General features: G+C 44.8%; 1 protein-coding gene across 3 annotated transcripts; it reads right to left on the reverse strand.

Moving 5' to 3' along the window:
• Positions 1-775: 775 nt before the first annotated feature.
• Positions 776-5,158, reverse strand: LOC110611227 (PE-PGRS family protein PE_PGRS30). Of its 3 annotated transcripts, XM_043954966.1 has the most exons (3): positions 3,314-5,156; positions 2,460-3,193; positions 776-1,265 (listed from the first exon to the last, which is right to left on the reverse strand). In XM_043954966.1, the coding sequence occupies exons 1-2, from the start codon at positions 4,749-4,751 to the stop codon at positions 2,652-2,654; spliced, it is 1,980 nt and encodes a 659-aa protein (XP_043810901.1). In that variant the 5' UTR covers positions 4,752-5,156; the 3' UTR covers positions 776-1,265; positions 2,460-2,651. The 3 variants fall into 3 exon arrangements, with proteins under 3 accessions (XP_043810901.1, XP_021607109.1, XP_021607107.1); XM_021751417.2 differs by having other exon boundaries at positions 2,347-5,158; XM_021751415.2 differs by having other exon boundaries at positions 2,460-5,155.
• Positions 5,159-23,423: the final 18,265 nt, after the last annotated feature.

Genomic DNA, 23,423 nt, shown 5'->3' on the forward strand with positions numbered 1-23,423 from the left:
TTGGAATCAAGTGGCAAAGACAGGATTGATAATGAAAAGGATGGAGAAGATATTTTCAAATATTAATAGTAATAACAATAATGATGATGATTGAGGCAGTGCTAAGCTAAAGCAGATGAATCCCATATAAAGGAATCAACCTGAACAAGAAATAAGGCGTTGAATCATGGGAAAACATCATAACCTGCTAGGAATAACCAACTTCTAATTCTCGCAAGTTCCTTAGTTAAACAAACACAGTTTTCCCTAACTTCCTTATCTGCAGACAAGTTAACCGAATAACCGAAATCCAATAAACAAGGAGTCCTTCCGAAATTAAAATTAAAATTAAAAAAAAAAGGCCCTTAAAGGTCGTCCAAATGCTCAAAAGATGGGGAAAAACCATCGGATAAAGTATCTTCGTTAAAAAGTGGCCCATTAATTGCAAACAATAATTGTTCAAACCTTATTCATTTGGAATTCCCAGAGGCACTCAAATAAACCCACGTTAACGGTTAAAATCACAAATATGAAGAATTTTCAAAACTACAAATCAACACCACCCACATGGCGGCATGCCTTCTATGCCCCTTGCCCTAGTCGAACAAAGGCAACAACAAACTACATGCAACTAATCCCCTTTAAACAATTAAATATGGAAAAACATAAAAAAACAAAATAAAATGATAAATCCGTGCACAAGAATGTGAGTGAAAAATATATACATCTTTTGTATATTAAAAAAAATATGATCAGCCATATTCATATATACAGAAATTGCATTTGTACAATTCTCAGGGCTAAAATAATCGCCATTCACTGAAATGATTAAAAAAGAAAAAAAAAAGAAAAGAAATTCTACATCCTCTTCACAACAACTGCAAGGCCAATCTGAAGTATACTCAAAAACAAAGTGAAAGAAGCTAGAAAAGATACAACTAGCTAATCAGAAACCACATATTAGTAACATCCCCTGATCTAGATCCTATTACATCACATCCAAACAGTAACATCTATAATAATCTGCCACATCCAGACTTCAGCAATTTCAAGCCATAACATAATCCACAACATTGGTTTGATGATCAAGAGTTAATTGATTCAAACATAAATGACAAAGGAAAGCTAACAACTTAAAACCAAAAGTTCCGCTTCTACATCAATGCAGGCAAAAGAGCAGGTTCCATGCACATCTCCCACATAGAAGGTTTGAGTTCTTTTGTCATCTCCGATAAAACCTACAACTCTGTCGAACAGCCTTGATTCTCAGATCATATACCTTCAAGCTATAAACAAAACAAATGCGTGAGAGACATGCTTACAGTAATCTTAAGAAAATAGACATAAAGCATCAAAACTTTTATGTTCATGCAAGCAAAGGATTCACTTTCAGAAACCTTGATGAAAATAAAAATTGCTGAATCAGCACAAAATTCACCATGTTAGGCAACGATATTAATACTAACAATACATACATACATCCATATATATATATATGCTCATGAACTTGTCAATTTACACCAATTATAACCAAATGTCAATCCAAGGGTTCATATTCATCTCAAAATAAGTTGGAAATGGGAGGCAAAACTAAGCTTCTTGTAAGGGACACAACAAAATACATACATTTGAAGAAAATAAAATCTTACTTTTACTTTTCAAACGTTAGACGAATTCTTATATACTCCCTCCGTCCCATTTTGGTTGTCTCAAAATTATTGTACACTTTCCTTTTTTACACTGTAATGACATATAAATTGATTTTTGTAATCCTATTTAATTTTATCTTATTTCTAAATTTAATGTCTTTCAGATGGGTATAATTGGAAAGTTAATAAAAAAAATTATCTTTAAAAAAGCAAATGGACAAAAATTATGGTATGGAGGAAGTATATTCAAACCTCAATTACTTGCATAACTCAGAACCTTAAAGTTTACAATAGTCAACGCACTCCAAACAATCATTTTTCTTATAAGTAACCAGTTAATTGCAATATCAATTAATATTTGAAGGAAATAAGACATGGATGGATGTCCATAACTCAAAAATATCGGCCCATTCGACCTCCACTTTCATCCATGTTGCTTTCAACATGATCACCATAAGGCCTAACAAAACTTTAGGTATCAAGAAAGGATGCAATTCAAAAAAACAGTGTCAACACAAAATAAAAATAATGGGATGGAGGAATGGAAGAAACAAAAAAGAATATAAGCACTATTCATATCTTAAACTAAGATTGAAGACTTGTTCAAACTTCTTCTTCTACTACTACTGAAGAAAAGCTAGCAGACAGGACAATATACAATTTCCTAGGACCACATAGGAACATAATGTAATTCTCCAATTTTGATGCTGCTACTTACCAATCAAAATGCATGAATTATGAGTAAGATGGATAGGCCATAAGAGAATATCCCAGAACTACATGCCTGAAACCACAAATTTGAGATCAAAATACATCAGATCAGCAACTTACTCCTTTTGCAAGATAATGTAACCATGTTGCCATGGTTATAAGCAATCAGAGAAACTTCAGGCCATGAACTGAGAACTGCAGTTTAGGAAATGAAGAACCCAAAAAAACCCTCTTCAATGAGATTCAGGATAAAATTGATGAACCCAATACCAGTAGATTCTGAATGTCACTAACAATAGGTCATTTACTATGTTACTCCGATGTAAGCCTTCGTCTCTTCCCATAATCAGCATCCCTTGATCTTGAACGATGCTCCTCCTCCTGTGATATTCTAGATTTGCTGTGGGTCCGTGATGACCTACCCTTGTCCCAATCATCATCATGCTCCACTTCACGGTCCCTGTACCTATGATGATCAACATACCGATCCCGGTCTTCCCTATAACGATCACGATCCCTATCCCGATCACGTTCCTTTTCACGTTCACGATCTCGAGAACGTTCCCTATCCCTTTCACGCTCCCTTTCCCTTTCTCTACCAACATCCCTTTCATCGCGATGCCTTTTCTCTGACCACTCATTATCATGACCACCCATATCTTTTTCTCTAGGCATCTCTCTATCATACCCTGCTTCCCTATCATCTCGATACCTTCTATCAGAGGATCCAGACCAGTCTCTTTCTGAAGCTCTATCTTTCTCCTTAATGGTGTTCTGCCAACCTCCTCTATCATGACTAACCTCACCATACTGATGATCAGATGCAGCTTCCTCACCATAACTAGACTCGCCAGCTCTTCCACCACCATGATCCTCCCCACCCCATCCACCCATACTAGGATCTGACCACATTCCCATATTGGGTCCATCAGCACCACTTGTAGGCATCATTCCCATGCCATTCATCGGCATTCCTCTTCCAAAAAATGCAGGATTTACATGTGGAGCCACTCCAGGCAACCCCACACCTCCAACAGGCGGGAAGGAAGATAGGATCCCTGAAAATGGAGGCGTGGGAGCACCAGGAAAGCCCCCATAAGTCCCCATTCGTCCCATAGGTGCACCAAACGCTGGATCAAAACCTTGCCCCATCATTGAATTGGGATGCAATAATGGGGGTGTAGCACCAATACCCTGGCCAAATCCATTTCCAGCATTCCCCATTATACCTCTCCCACCCATACCGCCTCCAGCCCTATTCCTCATTGGACCAATTGGGCCTCTACCACCCATCCCTTGTGCATTCCCTCTCCCCCAATTTCCTCTCCCGTACCCTCTATTCCCATCCCCACCTTGATAGTTCCCACCAGTTGCAATAGCGCCACCACTTGCCCCACCAGTACCACCTGCTCCCCCACTCTTACCGCCATCATTGTTCCCCCTTCTTGCTTGAGAAAGTGAAGCTTGAGCCATCTGCTGATTCCTATTAACCTGAGCCTCTCCCATCCTCTTCACGCTATAAGGCGATGCAAAAGCCACAACACATGGCCTTCCATTAAATATATGTCCATTCATCCCTTCCTTACAAGCTGCAGCTGCAGCAGGGTCATAAAATTCAACTTGACAATACCCTTTTGACTTTCCACTTGCTTTCTCGTCAAAAAACTTCACTTCCTTTACCACACCATACTTGCATAACTCAGCCTCTAGCTCTGCATCTGTTGTCCACCAATGTAAATCCCCAACAAACAATATAGTCCCACCTCCACCTCCACCTGTAGCTCCTCCACCAGGAACAACAACTCCAGAACCGCTACTACCATTACCAATCATATTTGCTCCATTCACATTTCTAACCATACTCTCATTGGGTATATTACCCACATTCACACCCCCAACACTATGAGTCTGCTGGCTGATATTCCCTTGAACACTTTCATTGTTGTTGTTGTTGCTGCTGCTAATAACGCTATTATTGTTAGCACTCTGCTCTTCAATCTCATTCACTTTACTAGAATTCTGCCCCAATTCAACCCTAAGCCCCCCGGATCCAGCGCTGGGTCCTTTCTGGACCATATCACTCCCTCTAAAGCCCTGACTTTCATAACCAGAGATCCTAGAAACATTACTATCTCCAGTCACGGCACCACCAGTATTCGGCGCTACAACAGGTGGGTCGATCTTTTTATCATCGTTAGTGTTGTTATTATTGTTGTTACTATCCTGATTTTGAAATCCTAAGTCCTCATTTTTCCTAAGAGATTGCAAGAAACCCTCACCAACATTGACGTCGTTGTAAAGATCCTCATAATCGTCATCCTCTTCGCCCAAAAATCCCTCGTCGGCAACGGCTGAAATTGCCTCGTTTCGGTGGAACTGCTCCATCTGATCGCAGCCCTCGCCTTCGTCCATGTTCCCGGTGCCGTTGGCGTTCTAGGGTTTGATGATGCGGTCAGGAGAGAGGTGCGGTGTCGTATCGGCTTATTCAGGCAGTAAATGGAAACTTTTCCTTTTGGTGGGTGACAATATCAAAGATGGATACAAGATCTCACCTTGAAATAAATCTAACACAGTGTATTCAATAAAGAGAGAGAGAGAGAGAAATAGAAACCCTAATCTGGAAAGTTATGTCTGACTGGGAAGAAAGATTGGGAAATTTCTGGGATTTTCGTTGGTGCGGCTGATATAACGTAATCTAATAATCCCAGTGCCCTTAATGGCTAACCTACGCTGGGGTGCTTGGTGCGCACTGCCTCCCTCCCTTTGGCTTCGGCAATTTCAAGCAGTTCTACTAAACCCGGGTTTCAACCCATAGAAGAACTAGATCGCTGGATCAATCAATTGATTAATAATTCAATCACTCGTTATAAAGTTAACCAAAAAATATTTGTTCAAACAAATTAATTAATATTTCACTAAGTAGTATTTAGTTTTCAATTTAACATATATTAAATTATTTTAAAATCCTGTACAAAAATATATACTCTTAAATATTATAATTAAAATTATCTAATATTTATAAGTGAATACATAAATTATTAATTGATTGAACCAATACAATTCGCTGTTTTAATAAATTAAATCAATCGAGTGAACATGCTGCTTAAAAATATTAAAAAATTATAAGAGGATTATAAAAATGGGCCATGTCATCAATTTGATTTAACATCACTTTCCCTTAGTAACACTTTTTCATTATAAAAAAAGGACGGTCTATTTATCAAAGAATATTTTTTAATAAATTAATTATAAAATCTATAATAATTATAAATAAAATAAAAAATTAAATTAACAATGTTTAAATTAAATTACAAAAGATTTTTTTTTTTTTTTTAACAATTTTAAACGTACGCCTCTCTCGATATGGTTGTTGACTAAAGGTTAAAGAGAATAAATACAGTAGTTGCATTTGCAATTTTAATTTTAAATAAATAGAATATGACTGAGTTGATAGATCACCAACGTTTATTAAACATCAATTCAATAGGTTTTGACATCTACCCTTTCTATCAATTAATAGGTTATGTTAATGCCACATCTACTTATCAATTTACATATTAATTACTTCTTTTATAATTTTTGTTGATTTTTTTCTAATTATCTCAAAATTATTATTTATTTTCTTTTTTTAATTATATAATTTTATTTAATTTTATTTAATTTTATTAAATTTTTAAAATAATTTTTTATTAAATACTATTTTTCTAAGTGAATATTCAATTTTTTTTTAATATTTAATATAAATTAATATTTTTCTAATGGTAGAACTAGGCTCATTCTATATGAAGATATTGTTGGCCAAGCCTTAAGAAGAAGCACCATAGATTCCAATAGTAGTCTGATTCCAAAAACCATCAAATTTTTAGTAAAGCAAATAGAAGAGTTCACACAAAACGAAAACTCACCAAAAAAAGAAGATAATTAAGAAAAACCTTGCCACAACTAAAGACTGGAACCATTAGGGAACAAGGCCATTGAGGCTGTAGAAGGGGATTCCATTCTTCATGTCAAATCCGGCTGAAATATCAATGAGAAATAGCGAAAATCTCTCACATGCAAGAGTTTACCTGCCACTACCAAATCAAAATGAGTCAAAAAAAAAATGTTAGGAGCAAGTTTTAACACGTTAGAGCATTCTCAGTGATGACCACTGGGTTTCTCCACCTCAGACAGGGGCTAAGCCCTCGATCGCGGCCCATCGCTCATAAGCCCACATATCCTCTGCATTAACAGGTCAGGCCCTTTCGAGCCTTGATACCGGGCCCCTCCGAATTTCTCAACCAAGCCGGCCTCGCCTTCACTGCACCTCGGGCCGATCTCCTTTGGGCCTAGTTTTGCTCCTATCTTCCGGCTCAGCCCAGAACCAGAAGGAAGACTCATTCATCTGCCTTGTGGACCCATCTACAAGCGCGTGGAGAGGATCAGAGGCCGTTACGCATGGGGCAGAGATCTGATTCCCTCGTACGTCCGAATCAACGTAGCAGGGACAGGTGGTCCAATGATATACGTTCTGTTAGCACGTCACTAGCAGACAAAAGGAAACATATAAAAAGGAGAAATACCCTCCTCTATGTCTTAAGCTTTTTCTAGTTTTACAGAACCCCTTGTAAAACTCTATTTCTCTGGATCCCATATCATCAATTGGCGCCGTCTGTGGGAAACGAAGGAGATCTTTTCATCACCGGAGTTCCACTCTTAACAAAACCCACTGAGATCCACGATGGCTAATCACAATGAAAGCAACCTTAACATCCCAAACGACTTGAGCTCTGCCCAAGAGGGGCAGCAGTTCTCCTTTTCTAGCCCTACAACACTAAACAACCAAACACCCATTCCTCTCAATCCCTCGCCAAGCTTCGCAGGGAATGCTCCCACCGCTACCTTATCCAACCAGGACCTTCAAACCATGGCCCTCCAACTACAGAATACCGCCCACTGGTTGGGGCAGATAATGCAACAAAGGGGCCTCAGCACCCCGATGAATACACTCCCAGTGGTAGAAGAACCCCAAACCAATGAGCCCCAACCTATCCCCGACCGCCTTCAAACCAGCAGCCACGGTACCAGGGAAAGGGAAAGAAGAGCCGGAGAAGAGGAAGAGCCAGAGGCCCGAATCCATGGAAGGAGGGTGAGGGAGATGATAGAAAATGATGAGGCTGACAACTATTCCGCCGGGACAACCAGGTGGACCAGAAGTGAAGCAGAGGAGGAGGAACACCGCCTGGAGAAGAAGCCCAGGCCGGAAGATGAGGACGTGGACCAAAAGCTGCAAAAGTTGAGAGAGCAGCTCTTAGCCGAGCTGGGAAAGAAGGATCAAAGCCAAACCTTCCTGCCCACTTCTTCACCTTTCTCGAAGTGGGTACAGCAGGAGACTGTCCCTAAGAAGTTTATGATGCCATCAATGGCGGCTTATGACGGAGCTGGTAACCCGAGGGAGCACGTCATGAACTACAAGACCTTCATGGAACTGCAAACTTTATCGGATGCCTTAATTTGCAAGGTATTCCCAACGACGCTCTCGGGGCCAGCGCGAGCGTGGTTCAACAGCCTGGAGACCGAAAGCATTGGAAGTTTTGGAGATCTGGCCACTCGCTTCATCAGCCGGTTCATCGCCGGGGTGCCAGCGGATAGGAAGACGAGCTATCTAGAAACAGTAAGGCAGAGAAGGGAGGAATCGATTAGAGAGTATGTAGCTCGTTTCAATGCGGAGGCCCTGCAGATTCCCGAGCTCGATGAGGGAAGGGCAGTGGAGGCCATGCAAAAGGGGACGACCTCTGCCGAGTTCTTCGGCTCATTAAGTAGGAAGCCTCCGACCTCACTGGCCAAGCTGATGAAGAGGGCTAAGAAGTATATAAGGCAGGATGACGCTCTGGTGACAAGCCGATTCGCCAAGGGAGTGGCAGGCAAGGAGAAAGCCCCGGAGGAAAGGAGGCCGGAGAAGCATGAGAAGAAACATGGCAAAAGGCCTGAGCCTTACAGACAGCCCTGGGAGCGAAGGGACCAAAGACCTCTTCCCCCTCGGGTCTCAGAGCAGAGGCTACTCCCTTCATGGGTTCCGAAGAAGCCAACCCCACTTAATGCCTCTAGAGCCGAAGTGCTCGTAGCTGTCCAAGACAAGGAATTCTTACAATGGCCCAAACCCCTGAAATCGAAAGCCGACCAGCGAAATCCCGACAAATACTGTCAGTTTCATCGTACTCATGGTCACGACTCAAATAACTGTTTCCAGTTGATTGCAGAAATCGAGAGGTTGATAAAGAGAGGACACCTGAAGAACTTCGTGAAGAAACCGGAAGGACAGAGACCTCAGCCCAATCCGGCAGTCCAAACATCGAGAAGAACGGGAGCTAACCCTGTAAACGATGGGTCCAGTGGGACCATCAATATGATCGTAGGAGGCACAGGAGGTCGGATGAGCCGAAGGGGGAAAAAGAGGAGCAGAGAGGGAGAAAACAGCAGTGCTGAGGTCATGCAGATCGCCGAACACTCTTCAATGACCATCACTTTCTCCTCGGAGGACGCTCAGGGTGTTCAGATGCCTCACGACGACGGCCTTGTCATTGAAGCTGTTATTCACAACTACTGGGTAAAGAAGATCTTGGTGGATGACGGAAGCAAGGTGAACCTGTTGCCTTATCGAGTCTTCCAGCAGATGGGAATTCCTGAAGAGCAACTGGTTCGGGACCAGGCCCCGATTAAAGGGATTGGAGGAACACCAGTGACGGTGGAAGGGAAAGTAAAGCTAGCCCTTACTTTGGGAGAGGCACCGAGGGCTCGCACCCACTATGCGGTGTTCTTGGTGGCTAAACTCCCCCTGAGCTACAATGCGATCCTGGGAAGACCTGTGCTGTTTGACTTCGAGGCCGTCACCTGTATCAGATATCTGGCTATGAAGTTCCCAACAGAAGCAGGGGTGGGAATAGTTCGAGGAAGCCAGGAGGAAGCAAGGGCAGTATATCTAGCTACGGTGGCGGAGCCGAGCCCAACAGAGGAAAGGCTGGATTCAGAAGTTTTAGAGGTCAGGGACGAGAAAACAGAGGCCAGGACGGAGCCGGTGGGAGAACTGGAGACTTTTCCCTTGTCAGAGGCAGAAACAGATAAAGTCTTCAGTCTCAACGCCGGCCTCACCAAAGAGCAGAAAACCGAGGTCATGGCCCTGGTCCGGAGTCACGCGCCAAGCTTCGCCTGGAAGCCTTCTGACATACCCGGAATTGATCCCGAGGTGATGACCCATAAGCTGAATGTCCTCCCCGAAGCCAGACCGGTAAAGCAGAAGAAGAGGGTGGTAGGAAGGGAAAAGCAACAGGCTACCAAGGAGGAAGTGCAGAAATTAGAAAAGGCAGGCTTTATTAGGGAAGTCATGTACCCACAATGGTTAGCTAATCCTGTATTAGTCAAAAAAGCCAATGGCAAATATAGGATGTGCATAGATTTCACTGACCTGAATCAGGCTTGCCCTAAAGATTGTTATCCCCTCCCTGACATTAATAAAATGGTCGATTCTACGGCCGGTTTTGATTATATGTCGTCTTTGGACGCAATGTCCGGTTATCATCAAATCCTAATGGACAGGTTGGATGAAGAAAAGACCTCGTTCATAACAGAAGATGGGACTTATTGCTATAGAGCCATGCCTTTCGGACTGAAAAACGCCGGGGCAACTTACCAAAGACTGATGAACAAAATCTTCAAAGACCAGATCGGCAGAAACGTAGAAGTTTATGTGGACGATATGGTGGTCAAGAGCTTAACTTTCCAACAGCACGTGGCAGATTTGAGGGAGGTGTTCGGAATATTAGATCAGTACAGAATGAAGCTGAATCTAGCGAAATGCGCTTTCTTCATCAGAGGAGGAAAATTCCTGGGATACATGGTGAGTGGAAAAGGCATCGAGCCCAACCCGGAGAAGGTAGAGGCCATATTGAATATGCCAGAATCGACCTGCGTAAGGGACGTCCAGAGACTAACCAGGAGAGTAGTGGCACTTAATCGATTCATGTCGAGGTCGGCAGAAAAGTGTTTACCATTCTTCAAAAAGTTGAGGAAAGTGCCAAACTTCGAATGGACAGAAGATTGTAGAGAAGCTTTCAAAGAACTCAAAAGTTATCTCAGCTCGCCTCACGTGCTTAGTAGTCCCATAGAAGGTGAAGAACTTCTGATATACCTGACAGCCTCTGAACAAGCAGTCAGCACCGTGTTGGTAAGAGTAGAAGAAGGAGAGCAGAAGCCTGTTTTCTATGTCAGCAAGGTGCTTAAAGATGCCGAGGTCAGATATTTGAATATTGAGAAGATAGCATACGCCCTACTACTGGCAGTCCGAAAGTTCAGGGTTTATCTAGAAAGCCACCAAGAAGTAGTAATGACAGATCAACCCTTGAAGAAGATTTTGCATAGACCGGAGACCTCAGGCCGGATGCTAGCATGGTCCATCGAGATTAGTCCTTACTACCTAGAGTATCGACCTCGAACAGCTATAAAATCTCAGGCCCTTGCCGACTTCATAGCAGAGTGCACATTCAGTGAGGAACAAGGAGAATCATCTTCAGAAGTGTCGGGGAAGGAAAGAAAGGAAGAACTCTTTTAGAAGTTCAGCTGAAAGTTATATGTAGACAGGGCTTCAGGCGCCGGAGGCAGTGGTGCGGGAATAATGCTTAAGGGGCCTGGAGAATTTAAGGTTTGCTATGCCCTACGCTTAGAATTCAAAGCCTCCAATAATGTGGCAGAGTATGAAGCCCTAATAAACGGAATGATGGTGGCAATGAAAGTAGGGGCAACTGACCTCGAAGTAAATAACGACTCACAGCTGGTGGTCAACCAGATAACTGGGGCATATCAAGCCAGAGACCCAACCATGCAGGGCTACTTGGCAAAAGTAAAAGCTATAGAGGCTGAACTCATAGATCGGGGAGTTCCCATCAAATTTCAAAGAATACCTCGAGAAGAAAATGAGGAAGCCGACCTGCTTAGTCGGTTGTCCAAAGAAGAATTAGAACAGCTCCCCGATGAAGTGTACATACAGCACGTCCACACGCCTGCTTTTAATAAAACAAACACGATATTGCAGGTGGAACAAAGCCCGACTTGGATGACCCCATACCTAGAATACCTGGAGAAGGGAAAGCTCCCTGAGGATAAAGATGAAGCCAGAAAAATAGTAGCTCGCACTGCCAATTACCAAGCAGTAAGAGGGACCTTATACAGAAAAGGGAAATCCAGCCCATGGCTCCGGTGTGTGAGCCCGGAAGAGGCTACAAAGGTGATGGAAGAAATACACAGGGGAATGTGCGGAGCTCACGAAGGGGCAGGGACATTAGCCAATAAAATATTCAAGCAATGATACTATTGGCCCACTGTTAAAAGCGAAGCAGAAGAGTTTGTCCGAAGGTGCGATGTATGCCAGAGGTTTGCTAACGCCATCAATGTCCCGGCTACTCCTCAGTCCAGCATATCCAGTCCGTGACCGTTCTCACAATGGGGAATAGATATCCTGGGACCTTTTCCCAAAACCGTGGGACAGAAAAAGTTCGTAGTAGTGGCTGTGGAATACTTCTCAAAATGGCCAGAGGCGGTGGCAGTCCCCACAATCACAGCCCGGCAGATGATAGACTTTGTGTGGGGTCATATCATCTGTAGATTTGGCATACCAAGAGTGCTTATCTCAGACAATGGCAGACAGTTCGACTGCAATACCTTTAGAGCATTTATGGCAAACATGGGCATATGGCATAAGTTTTCTTCGGTGGCCCATCCTCAAACCAATGGCCAGACAGAGGTCACCAACCGAGCAATCCTCCAGGGGCTGAAAAAACGACTGGATGGGGCAAAGGCGAATTGGGCAGACGAGCTCAACAACATCCTGTGGGCACTCCGAACCACCCCTAGAGCGTCCACTAAGGAAACGCCCTTTGCACTTGATTACGGCACAGAGGCCATAGTCCCAATCGAGTTACAGGTCCCCACACATCGAATCCAGTTCAGCAACGACAGCTCCAACGGAGATAAATTAAGAAGCAACCTGGATGCCCTGGAGGAAATCAGGGAAGAAGCTCAAGTTCGAACTGCCGCCTATCAACAAAGGGCAGCCCGTTATTACAACCAAAGGGTCAGGGAAAGAAGCTTGAAGGTGGGAGATTTGGCCCTGAGAAACCTGGAGGCTACGGGAAAAAGAACAGCAATGGGCAAGTTGGCACCGACCTGGGAGGGCCTATTCAGGATAACAAAAGTGGTCAGGCCAGGCGTATACCGAATTGAAGATATGCAAGGAAACCCTGAGCCCCATGCTTGGAATATCCAGCACTTGAAGAGGTATTTCCCTTGAAATATTTGTAAAGAAAAATATTATACTCTGAAAAGCACAAATGAATAAAATAACACCATTCTTTACACAATGATGTTATCTCTATTATGAATGTCACTTCTCTTTTAAAAAGAAAGAACAGAATCTGAAGACCCTGAGACACAGAGACCTCAGAGGTAGAAGACCGGGATCCCTTAGAACTCCCGGGAAAACAAAACAAAAACGGCCGGTGAGGATCTTAAAAGACCTCCCGGAGCATGAAGACCGGGATCCCCCAGAACTCCCGGAAAAATAAAGAAGACCGGGATCCCCTAGAACTCCCGGGAAAACAAAACAAAAACGGCCGGTGAGGATCTTAAAAGACCTCCCGGAGCATGAAGACCGGGATCCCCTAGAACTCCCGGGAAAACAAAGAAGATCGGGATCCCCCAGAACTCCCAGAAAAACAAAACAAAAACGGCCGGTGAGGATCTTAAAAGACCTCCCGGAGCATGAAGACCGGGATCCCCTAGAACTCCCGGGAAAACAAAGAAGACCGGGATCCCCCAGAACTCCCGGGAAAACAAAACAAAAACGACCGGTGAGGATCTTAAAAGACCTCCCGGAGCATGAAGACCGGGATCCCCTAGAACTCCCAGGAAAACAAAGAAGACCGGGATCCCTTAGAACTCCTAGAAAAACAAAACAAAAACGGCCGGCGAGGATCTTAAAAGACCTCCCGGAGCATGAAGACCGGGATCCCCTAGAACTCCCGGGAAAACAAAGAAGACCGGGATCCTCTAGAACTCTCGGGAAAACAAAGAAGACCGGGATCCCTTAGAACTCCCGGGAAAACAAAACAAAAACGGTCGGTGAAGGTCTTAAGGGCCTCCCAGTGCAAAAATTCCAATATCATATGCAGGGGCAACCCATAAAAACACGGCTCCAATCTCACGCAAAAGACGAGTCCCACGCTACCGATGAAAAACAAGATTCCGACCTCCCGAAGGAGCTCGGGGCACAATAGCCAAAAGCGCCACAGCCCCAAGCCGACCTTAAAAAGTAAGCTCGATACGACACCAACCTCGCGAATTGACCACTGGCGCTGAACTAGCTAGCCCAGAGAGAAGTCTAAACAGCAAAGAACCCACAAAACGCTCGAGGATAGGCAGCTCGAAAAAAGAAAGGTTAAGTCCGACCTCACAAATGAGCTCGGAACACCAAAGCGTAAAAAAAAAAAAAAAAAAAACAAAACAAAATTCCGAACTCCTGAGCTCGCGAAATAAGCAGCGTCACGGACTATAGGCATAAAAACCTAAGCAAAGAGCAAAGAACCGAGCTCCCAGCTCGGATAGACTCGCAACATGCAACACTCAAGTAGAATGAAGCTAAGTATAGAGGAAATAACAGAGAATCGAGCTCCCTCTATGAAAAGGCCCATAAAGGCAGGAACGTATAGGAGGATAACTGAAGCCATGCAAGTACAAATAAGGTACAGGGATTTACTCCCTCACTAATTATGTAATAAGTACTGAGGAAGTAAAGGGGCAATCCGAGGAAAAGCTAATCATTTAGCAAAGGCTGTGCGCCCAAGCTCACATTAATAAAGTAACAAAGCGGAACCCACGTGTAACGACCCAAAAATCGGACCGCTACCGGCGCTAGGATCCAGATCCGCTTAAGGCCGCCGGGACCCGTAGCAAGCCTGACATGTAACCTGTAAACCTGTTTAATCCCATACATGATCAACAATCATACATAAAAATTTAAAACTTTTATGTCATTCATTCCTCATACACCAAACTCAACCTGTGCATGCACTAATCATAATCATAATCATAAACTTGACCCCTCTGTGGGATCTCATCAATGCCCCAATGGGCGATATACAAGTGTTGAGTTGGCTAACATCTATATCATAAAACATCTAAGATCATGTATTTAAAAGGGGTAACAACATCCATAGGGTCAAGCACAATCTCTAATCCTCAAATCAATATACATAACATGACTATTTAACTTTACATCATTATACAATTTATCATGTCCACTTTCTATTTATTACAATACACGACTTTACTCTTCTTGACTTCCCTGTCTAGCCCGTACCTGCAATCCTGGGGGATTAGGGAAAGGGGTGAGCTACTAGAGCCCAGTGAGCAGAATAATAGAAAACAACATTTAAAATCTCATGCCATCATGTAATGCAACACATCACAACAAATCACATCTCGGATGGTATTGTCACCAATAGTCCTCTACATTCCAAAGTGCCGGGACGTAGAATGGGTACAACCGGTCTTTCTCTTAACATAACATATCATAACATTCCAATGTGCCAGGGACGTAGAATGGGTACAACCTGGACTTTCTCTTACATAGTGCCAGGGACGTAGAATGGGTACAACCTGGACTTCCATACCATATCATGCCGTAACATCATCATACCATATGAGGACTAAAGGATCATCCAATAACCAATCCACATCAACATCATAAATGCAATGCAACATATTCGTGAATTCTAATGCAAACAACCTAATTCATCACATGGCATTCATGATGCATGAACATGCTCAACTGTATAATTCATTTGCTTTAAAAACATAAAGGTTTATTCTACTCACCTCTTGGCTGAAGCTCTACTGACTCAGAAGCAGCTGAACTCACTGCTGGGGTCCTCGGTTCCTCGGGTCCGAACCTACACAGGTGGACTCAAATGAGGGACCAAACAACTAGAACATAACTCTAAAACATCTCCTAAAAACCCCCTAAAACACCTCAAAACATCCATGCAAAACATGCAAAGAAAGGCTGGACAGGGCACTTTCGGCGGCAGGTTCGACGGCCGAAAGTCCCTCCAGAGCCGAAAGTCAGGCAGGTTTGGCGGCACCTTCGGCGGCCGAAACTCCCAGACAAAGGCGAAACTCATGCATGTTAGGCGGCACTTTCGGCAGCCGAAACTCCCAGACAGAGACGAAAGTCTCCTTTCGGGGGCAAGCTTCGGCAGCCGAATGCTGCCTCCACAAGAGGGTTCGGCGGCCGAAAGTCCTTTCGGCTGCCGAACCTGGTTTCTCCCAAAGGGCAGAAACTTGGTTCAAACATGCACAAATGCCTCCTAACTCATACCATCATGCATTTAGCTCAACCAAAACATGCATACAAGCTCCTAGGGGTCTCAAACTACCTTAAACCCCAACTACAACACATCAAACACACATTACAAGCCACATTGCTCAAAAACTCATCAAAAACCCATAAACTCAACATAAGCTTACTCATGCATTTTCTACCCCATGAACTTGCATAAAACTTACTTAAAACATGCAATGAGCTTAAGATCGGCTCTTACCTCTTGAAGATCAAGAGAGAGACGATCTAAACTCGGAGATGGAAGAGATTTGAGTTCTTGAACCTCAAAGCTCCAAAACTTGCTCAAAACTTGAAAATCTTCAAAACAAGATGAAAACTTGTGAAAATCATGAAAGATTTGAAGGAAAGAATTCAAGGATGGTGAGGAATGGCGGAAGGGCTCACCTTGGCCGAAAATGGGGAGAAAGCTCGCCCATTTCGGCTAAGGGACTCTTTCATAGTGGCTGGCCAGGCCACCTTCGGGAGCCGAACGTGCCTCCGCATGCATGCCATGTTCGGCGGCCGAACTTGAGGTTCGGCGGCCGAACCTGGGCTTCCCTCACTTATGCCTTCGGGGGCCTAAGGCTCACCCGAAATGCATGCATGTTCGGCGGCCGAACTTTAAGTTTTGGCGGCCGAACCTGAGCTTTCCTCCAAGGTTGTTTTTATTCAAAAACTCATTTCCTCTTTACTTAAAATCATCAAAAACATTAAAATATTTCATGAAAACATGGTCTTACTGTAATACCCGGCTAGACTCCGGTATCGGAATTCCTACCGTTCGGTGGAATCTCGGATGTCGGAGACCTCTAGAAGGGTAGAACCATGCTTTCATAAAATATTTTCATGTTTTTAATGGTTTTAAAGTATGAAACTAAATGAGTTTTTGCATGAAAATAGCATTGGAGGAAAACCCAGGTTCGGCCGCCGAAAGTCAAGTTCGGCCGCCGAACATGCATGCGTTTTGGAGGCACGTTAGGCCCCCGAAAGCATGAGTTAGGGAAGTTCAGGTTCGGCCGCCGAAAGTCAAGTTCGGCCGCCGAACATTTCATGGATGCGGAGGCACATTCGGCCCCCGAACGTGGCCTGGCCAGCCACCTATAAATGGGGCACTTAGCCGAAATGGGCGAGCTTTCTCCCATTTCCGGCCACAGCAAGCTTCCGACCTTCCTTTTTCAACTCTTGTGTTCTTCCTCCAAATCTCTACCATTTTTCTTGAGTTTTAAGCTTGCATCGAAGGTTTTGAGCTTTTAAACCAAGTTTTGGAGCTTTGGGAACTCAGGAGCTCATTTTCGTGGATCTCCAAGATTAGGTCGTCTCCCTCTCGATCTTCAAGAGGTAAGAGCCGATCTTAAGCTCCTCATGTGTTTTAAGTAAGTTTTAAGTGATTTTATGGGGTAGAATGGCATGTATAGGGTTGTAAGAGTTTTTAAGCAAATGTTAGGTTTTATGTGATTTATGAACAATGTGACATGTTTGAGTATGCTTGAAGTGTTGTAGTTGGGGTATTTGATGTTTTGAGGCCCCTAGGAACTTGTATGCATGATTTGGTTGAGATATATGCATGATTGGTGAGTTTGGAGACAAAAATGCACAAAGGAACCGAGTTTCTGCCCTTTGGTAGAAACCAGGTTCGGCAGCCGAAGGCACTTTCGGCCGCCGAACATGGCTGGGGAGGCAGGCCTTTCGGCTGCCGAAGTTGCCCCCGAAAAGAGACTTTTGTCTCTGTCTGGGACTTTCGGCCGCCGAAGGTGCCGCCGAACCTACCTGAGTTTCGTCTCTGTCCAGGACTTTCGGCCGCCAAAGGTGCCGCCGAAAGTGCCCTGTTCAGCCACTTCATGCATACCTCTATGTGATATTTTCAGAATGTTTTAGGGGGTTTTCGGGGAATATATTAGAGTTATGTTTATGTATGTTTGGTCCCTCATTGGAGTCCACCTGTGTAGGTTCGGACCCGAGGAACCAAGGACCCCAGCAGTGAGCCAGCTGCTACAGAGTTTGTCAGAGTCAGCCAGAGGTGAGTGGAACTAAGCTTAACCTTTTTAAATTAAGAAATGAAATGCTTTTATCATGCTTCATGCATCATGATCATATTATAGGTTGTTTGCATTAGAATTCACGACTATGCCGCATTGTATTGTTGTGATAGATGATAGTGGATGGACATTAGGATGATTCATTAGCCTTCTATATACGAAGTCCTGTGGTGCCCATAATAGGGCCGGGCAATACGAAGACCTGTGGTGCCCATAATAGGGCCGGGCAATAACTCCGAGTACGAAGTCCTGTGGTGCCCATAATAGGGCCGGGCAATACGAAGTCCTGTGGTGCCCATAATAGGGCCGGGCATGGAGTTGAGGGATTTTTGAATCAGTCCATCCGTGGTGTGATTTATTTGTGCAGTGACGCATTTCATGATAGCATGTTTTAAATATTCTTTTTTCAGTTCTACTCACTGGGCATCTAGCTCACCCCTCTCCCCTAACCCCCAGGTTTGCAGGTACGGGATAGATAGAGAAGGCAAGACGAGAAAAAGTCTTATGTATGTAATAGTTAGTTTGTGGACATGACAATTGTATTATGATGAAATGTAAAAATATTCAGGATGTTATGTAATGAGGTCATTGAGGATAGAGTTGTGCTTGACCATAATATATTGTTAATCCCTTTTGTATATACATGATCTTATGTTATGATGTTTATGTAAACTAACTCAACACAGGTTGTTTTGCCTTTAAGGCTTGATGAGATCCCACAGAGGGACTATGTTATGTATATGATCAGAGTATGCACAGGTTGAGTTAGTTGATGACAGTATGTATGAAGAAAAGTTTTAATTTTTATGCATGTTGTTGATCATGTATGGGATTATACAGGTTTATAGGTTTTATGTCAGGCTTGCTACGGGTCCCGGCGGCCTTAAGTCGACCCGGATCCTAGCGCCGGTAGCGGTCCGATTTTCGGGGCGTTACACTTACCCTTCTAGAGGTCTCCGACATCCGAAATTCCATCGGACGGTAGGAATTCCGATACCGGAGTCTAGCCGGGTATTACATTCTCCCCCCCTTAAGAATATTCGTCCCCGAATGTTCCTCAACTAACACATAGCATGGCACACAACATAACATACACATAAAACACATGAAACATATAAGAAACTAACCTTAGAAAAGATAAGGGTATTGCTGGAGCATGGACTCTCGTGTCTCCCAAGTGCACTCTTCCATATTGTGGTGGTTCCACAGGACTTTTACCATCGGGATTTCCTTGTTTCTCAGCTTTCTGATCTGGGTGTCTATGATCCGCACTGGCTGCTCAACATAGGTGAGATCCTCTTGGATCTCCACATCAGGCTCACTAAGAACCTTGCCTGGATCTGACACAAACTTCCTCAACATTGAAACATGGAAAACCGGATGGATTCTTGCCATTGAAGCAGGCAAATCTAGCTTGTACGACACATTCCCAATCCTCTGCAAGATTTCAAAGGGTCCGATGTATCGTGGGGCTAGTTTACCTTTCTTCCCAAAGCGAACCACTCCTTTCATTGGAGACACCTTGAGCAATACCAGATCCCCCTCCTGAAACTCTACCTGTCTTCTGCGGATGTCTGCATAACTCTTCTGTCTGCTTGTAGCAGTCTTGATTCCCTCTCTGATTACGGGTACCACCCTGCTGGTGATCTCTACTAGCTCAGGCCCTGCCAAGGCCCTTTCTCCAACTTCCTCCCAGCAAACAGGTGACCTGCACTTCCTCCCATATAAAGCTTCATATGGGGCCATCCCGATGCTAGCATGATGGCTGTTATTGTAGGCAAACTCCACCAAAGGTAGATGCTGCCTCCAAGAACCGCCAAAGTCCAGCACACACATTCTAAGCATATCCTCGATAGTCTGGATGGTCCTTTCGGACTGTCCGTCCGTCTGGGGGTGGAAGGCAGTACTGAAATCCAACCTGGTACCCATGGCATTCTGCAGACTCCGCCAAAACCTGGAGGTGAACTGGGGCCCTCTATCCGACACTATTGAAACAGGAACCCCATGCAGCCTGACGATCTCATCAACATATACCTGCGCCAACTTGTCCACAGAGTAGCCACTCCTGACAGGGATGAAGTGAGCAGATTTGGTGAGTCTGTCCACAATCACCCATATGGAGTCCACTCTGTTGGACGCTGCCGGTAACCCCACTACGAAGTCCATAGCTATATTCTCCCATTTCCACTCAGGAATAGGTAGCGGGTTAAGCATTCCAGCTGGCTTCTGATGTTCCAGCTTCACCCTCTGACACACTTCGCAGGCTGACACAAACTGTGCCACTTCTTTCTTCATCGCTGGCCACCAATAAACCTTCTTCAGATCTTGATACATCTTGGTGGCTCCGAGGTGAACGCTGTGTCTTGCATTATGAGCCTCTCTCATAATGTCTCCTTTTAGCCCTATGTCATCTGGTACACAAAGTCTGCTCCCATAGCGGAGGATCCCCTTACTGTCAAATCTAAACTCATTGTCCTTGCCTGACTGAACAGTCCTGGCAATCTTCACTAACTCTGGGTCCTCATGCTGTTTCTGAGCCATCTGCTCCAGAAACACAGGTGTCACTCTCATTTGGGCCACTAAAGCACCTGTACCAGACAACTCCAACTATAGACCTTCATCAATGAGCTTGTAAAACTCCTTCACCACTGGTCTCCTCTCTGCCGTGATGTGGGATAGACTGGCTAGTGACTTCCGGCTTAGGGCGTCTGCCACGACATTCGCCTTACCCGGATGATACTGAATCTTGCAATCATAGTCACTCAGCAGCTCTACCCATCTCCTCTGTCTCAAATTCAAATCTCTTTGACTCAGGATGTACTGCAGGCTCTTATGATCTGTAAAGATCTCACATTTTACCCCATAGAGGTAGTGCCTCCACATCTTGAGCGCAAAGATTACTGCTGCCATCTCTAGGTCATGTGTGGGGTAATTCAACTCATGCTTCTTCAGCTGCCTAGAAGCATAAGCAATCACCCTCTCATTCTGCATCAGTACACAACCCAGTCCCACACGGGACGCATCACAAAAGACTGTAAAGTCCTCATCACTAGATGGTAGAGCTAACACTGGTGCTGAAGTCAACCTCTTCTTAAGCTCTTCAAAACTCTCTTCGCACTGGTCGGTCCACACAAACTTCTGATTCTTCCTGGTTAACCTGGTCAGAGGAGCTGCTATTTTCGAGAAGTCCTGAACGAACCTCTTGTAGTAGCCTGCCAAACCCAAGAAACTCCTGATTTCCGTCACTGAAGTGGGTCTAGGCCAGTTAGCCACAATTTCTGTCTTCTTGGGGTCCACCTCTATCCCGTTCTCTGACACTATATGCCCCAAGAACGAAATGCTCCTCAGCCAGAACTCACACTTGGAGAACTTGGCATACAAGCCATGTTCCCTCAAGGTCTGCAGAACCAACCTCAGATGATGGGCATGCTCCTCTGCATTCCTGGAATACACCAAGATATCATCTATGAAGACAATAACAAAGTGATCCAGGTACTGACTAAACACTCTGTTCATGAGGTCCATGAATGCTGCAGGGGCGTTGGTTAACCCGAACGTACAAGGAACTCAAAATGCCCATATCTGGTCCTGAAAGCTGTCTTTGGCACATCTTCTTCTCTGATCCTCAGCTGATGATACCCAGATCTCAGATCTATTTTGGAGAAACAACCCGCTCCTGCTAGCTGGTCGAATAGATCGTCGATCCTTGGCAATGGGTATTTATTCTTGGTAGTGACTTTGTTCAACTGCCTGTAGTCGATACAAAGCCTAAGGGATCCATCCTTCTTTCTCACAAACAAAACTTGTACACCCCAAGGTGAGGTGCTCGGTCGGATGAAGCCATTTTCTACCAGCTCTTGCAACTGTTCTTTCAATTCCTTCAACTCTGCTGGTGCCATCCTGTAAGGAGGGATAGAGATCGGTCTGGTTCCAGGCATCAGTTCTATCTCGAACTCTATCTCCCTAGCAGGTGGTAAACCTGGCAGCTCGTCTGGGAAGACGTCTAGAAACTCTCTAACCACTGGCACCGAGGCGGGCTCTCTAACCTGACTGCTAAGCTCTCTCACATGAGCCAAATACCCCTGAAATCCCTTCCTAAGCAACCTAGGAGCCTGAAGAGCTGATATCAGACCTCTAGGTGTACCCCTCCTGTCTCCCCTGAAGACAACCTCTGACCCATCCTGACTTCTGAACCTGACTACCTTGTCCCTGCAGTCCAAGGTAGCACCATGGGTAGATAACCAGTCCATCCCTAGAATGACGTCAAAATCTGTCAAGTCTAGAACCACAAGGTCGGCGGACAGGCATCTTCCCTCAACAAAGACTGGATTGTACTGGCAGACTGACTCTGCCACTGATGGATCACACTTGGGTCCACTGACCCAGAGAGGACACTCTAACTCAGAGATCATCAACCCCAACCTCTGGACGGCTCTCGGAGCAATAAAAGAATGAGATGCACCAGGGTCCATCAAGGCATACACATCTGAACAACCAATGACTAAATTACCTGCCACCACGGTATTAGATGCATCTGCCTCCTGCTGAGTCATTGTGAAGATCCGTGCTGGAGCTGATGGACCTTCACCTCTGAAACCCGCTGAAGAAGAGGCTGCCCCTCTCCCTCTGCCTCTGCCACTGGCCTGAGTCATGGCTGGAGCTGCTGGCTGAGCCACACTACCAGAAGCTGTCTGCTGAGACTGTGCTCCAAAAGCTGCCCTAGGACACTCCCGAGCCATGTGTCCCTCTTGCCCGCATCTGAAGCAGGCTGCTGTCCCAGCCCGGCAAACTCCCCTGTGTGGCCTACCACACTTTGCACAAACTGCATTATCCGCACCAGAGCTTGAGCCACTCCCTAGTCTCATACTGGACTTGACCTTGTTCCAAAACTTATTCTTCTTGGGCTTCCTAGTGGTGTTACTCCACTTTTTGCTACCTGAAGCTGCTGCACTCAGAGAAGAAGAGCCTGGGGTCTTGGAACCAGAAGGCTGTGCCACTGACTGTCTGACTGTTTCCTGAACGATGGCACTGGCCTCCATTTTCCGGGCCATATCCACTATGGCATGGAAGCTCTCCCTATCTGCTGACTGGATCAAGGAGGAATATCTGGAGTGGAGTTTCATGATATACCTCCTTGACCTTTTCTGATCCGTGTCAAGGTTTTGCCCTGCAAATGGCAACAGCTCCAAGAATCTGTCTGTGAACTCCTCTACACTCATATCATCGGTCTGCCTCAACTGCTCAACCTCTATCATCTTCAGCTCCCTCGAACTATCTGGGAAAGCCCATCCTGCAAACTCGTTTGCAAACTCCTCCCAAGACATGCTGTCTACCCTCGGGTTCACATAATTCTTGAACCACTCTCGTGCCTTCTTGCACTTAAGCGTGAACCCGGCCATCTGAATGGCTCTACTGTCATCAGCCCCAATCTCATCTGTGATCACCTTAACCCTTTCAAGATACACAAATGGGTCATCCCCTTTTTCATACTGAGGAGCACCCAGTTTCATGTAGTCGGTCATCTTGACCTTGCTCCCACTGGCTGAGCTAGGTCTAGAAGGTTGGGTAACTGGGGCTGCTGGTTCTGTAGGTGGTGGAGGTGGTGCAACATTTTCTGAGGTAGGGTTTGCTGGATTTGGA

Source organism: Manihot esculenta, chromosome 3 (assembly GCF_001659605.2).
Source record: "Manihot esculenta cultivar AM560-2 chromosome 3, M.esculenta_v8, whole genome shotgun sequence".
Classification (NCBI taxonomy): domain Eukaryota; kingdom Viridiplantae; phylum Streptophyta; class Magnoliopsida; order Malpighiales; family Euphorbiaceae; genus Manihot; species Manihot esculenta.

Bases quoted from the DNA above. Each gene is read 5' to 3' on its own strand.
- LOC110611227 (XM_021751417.2), bottom strand. From the start codon at position 4,751: ATGGACGAAGGCGAGGGCTGCGATCAGATGGAGCAGTTCCACCGAAAC.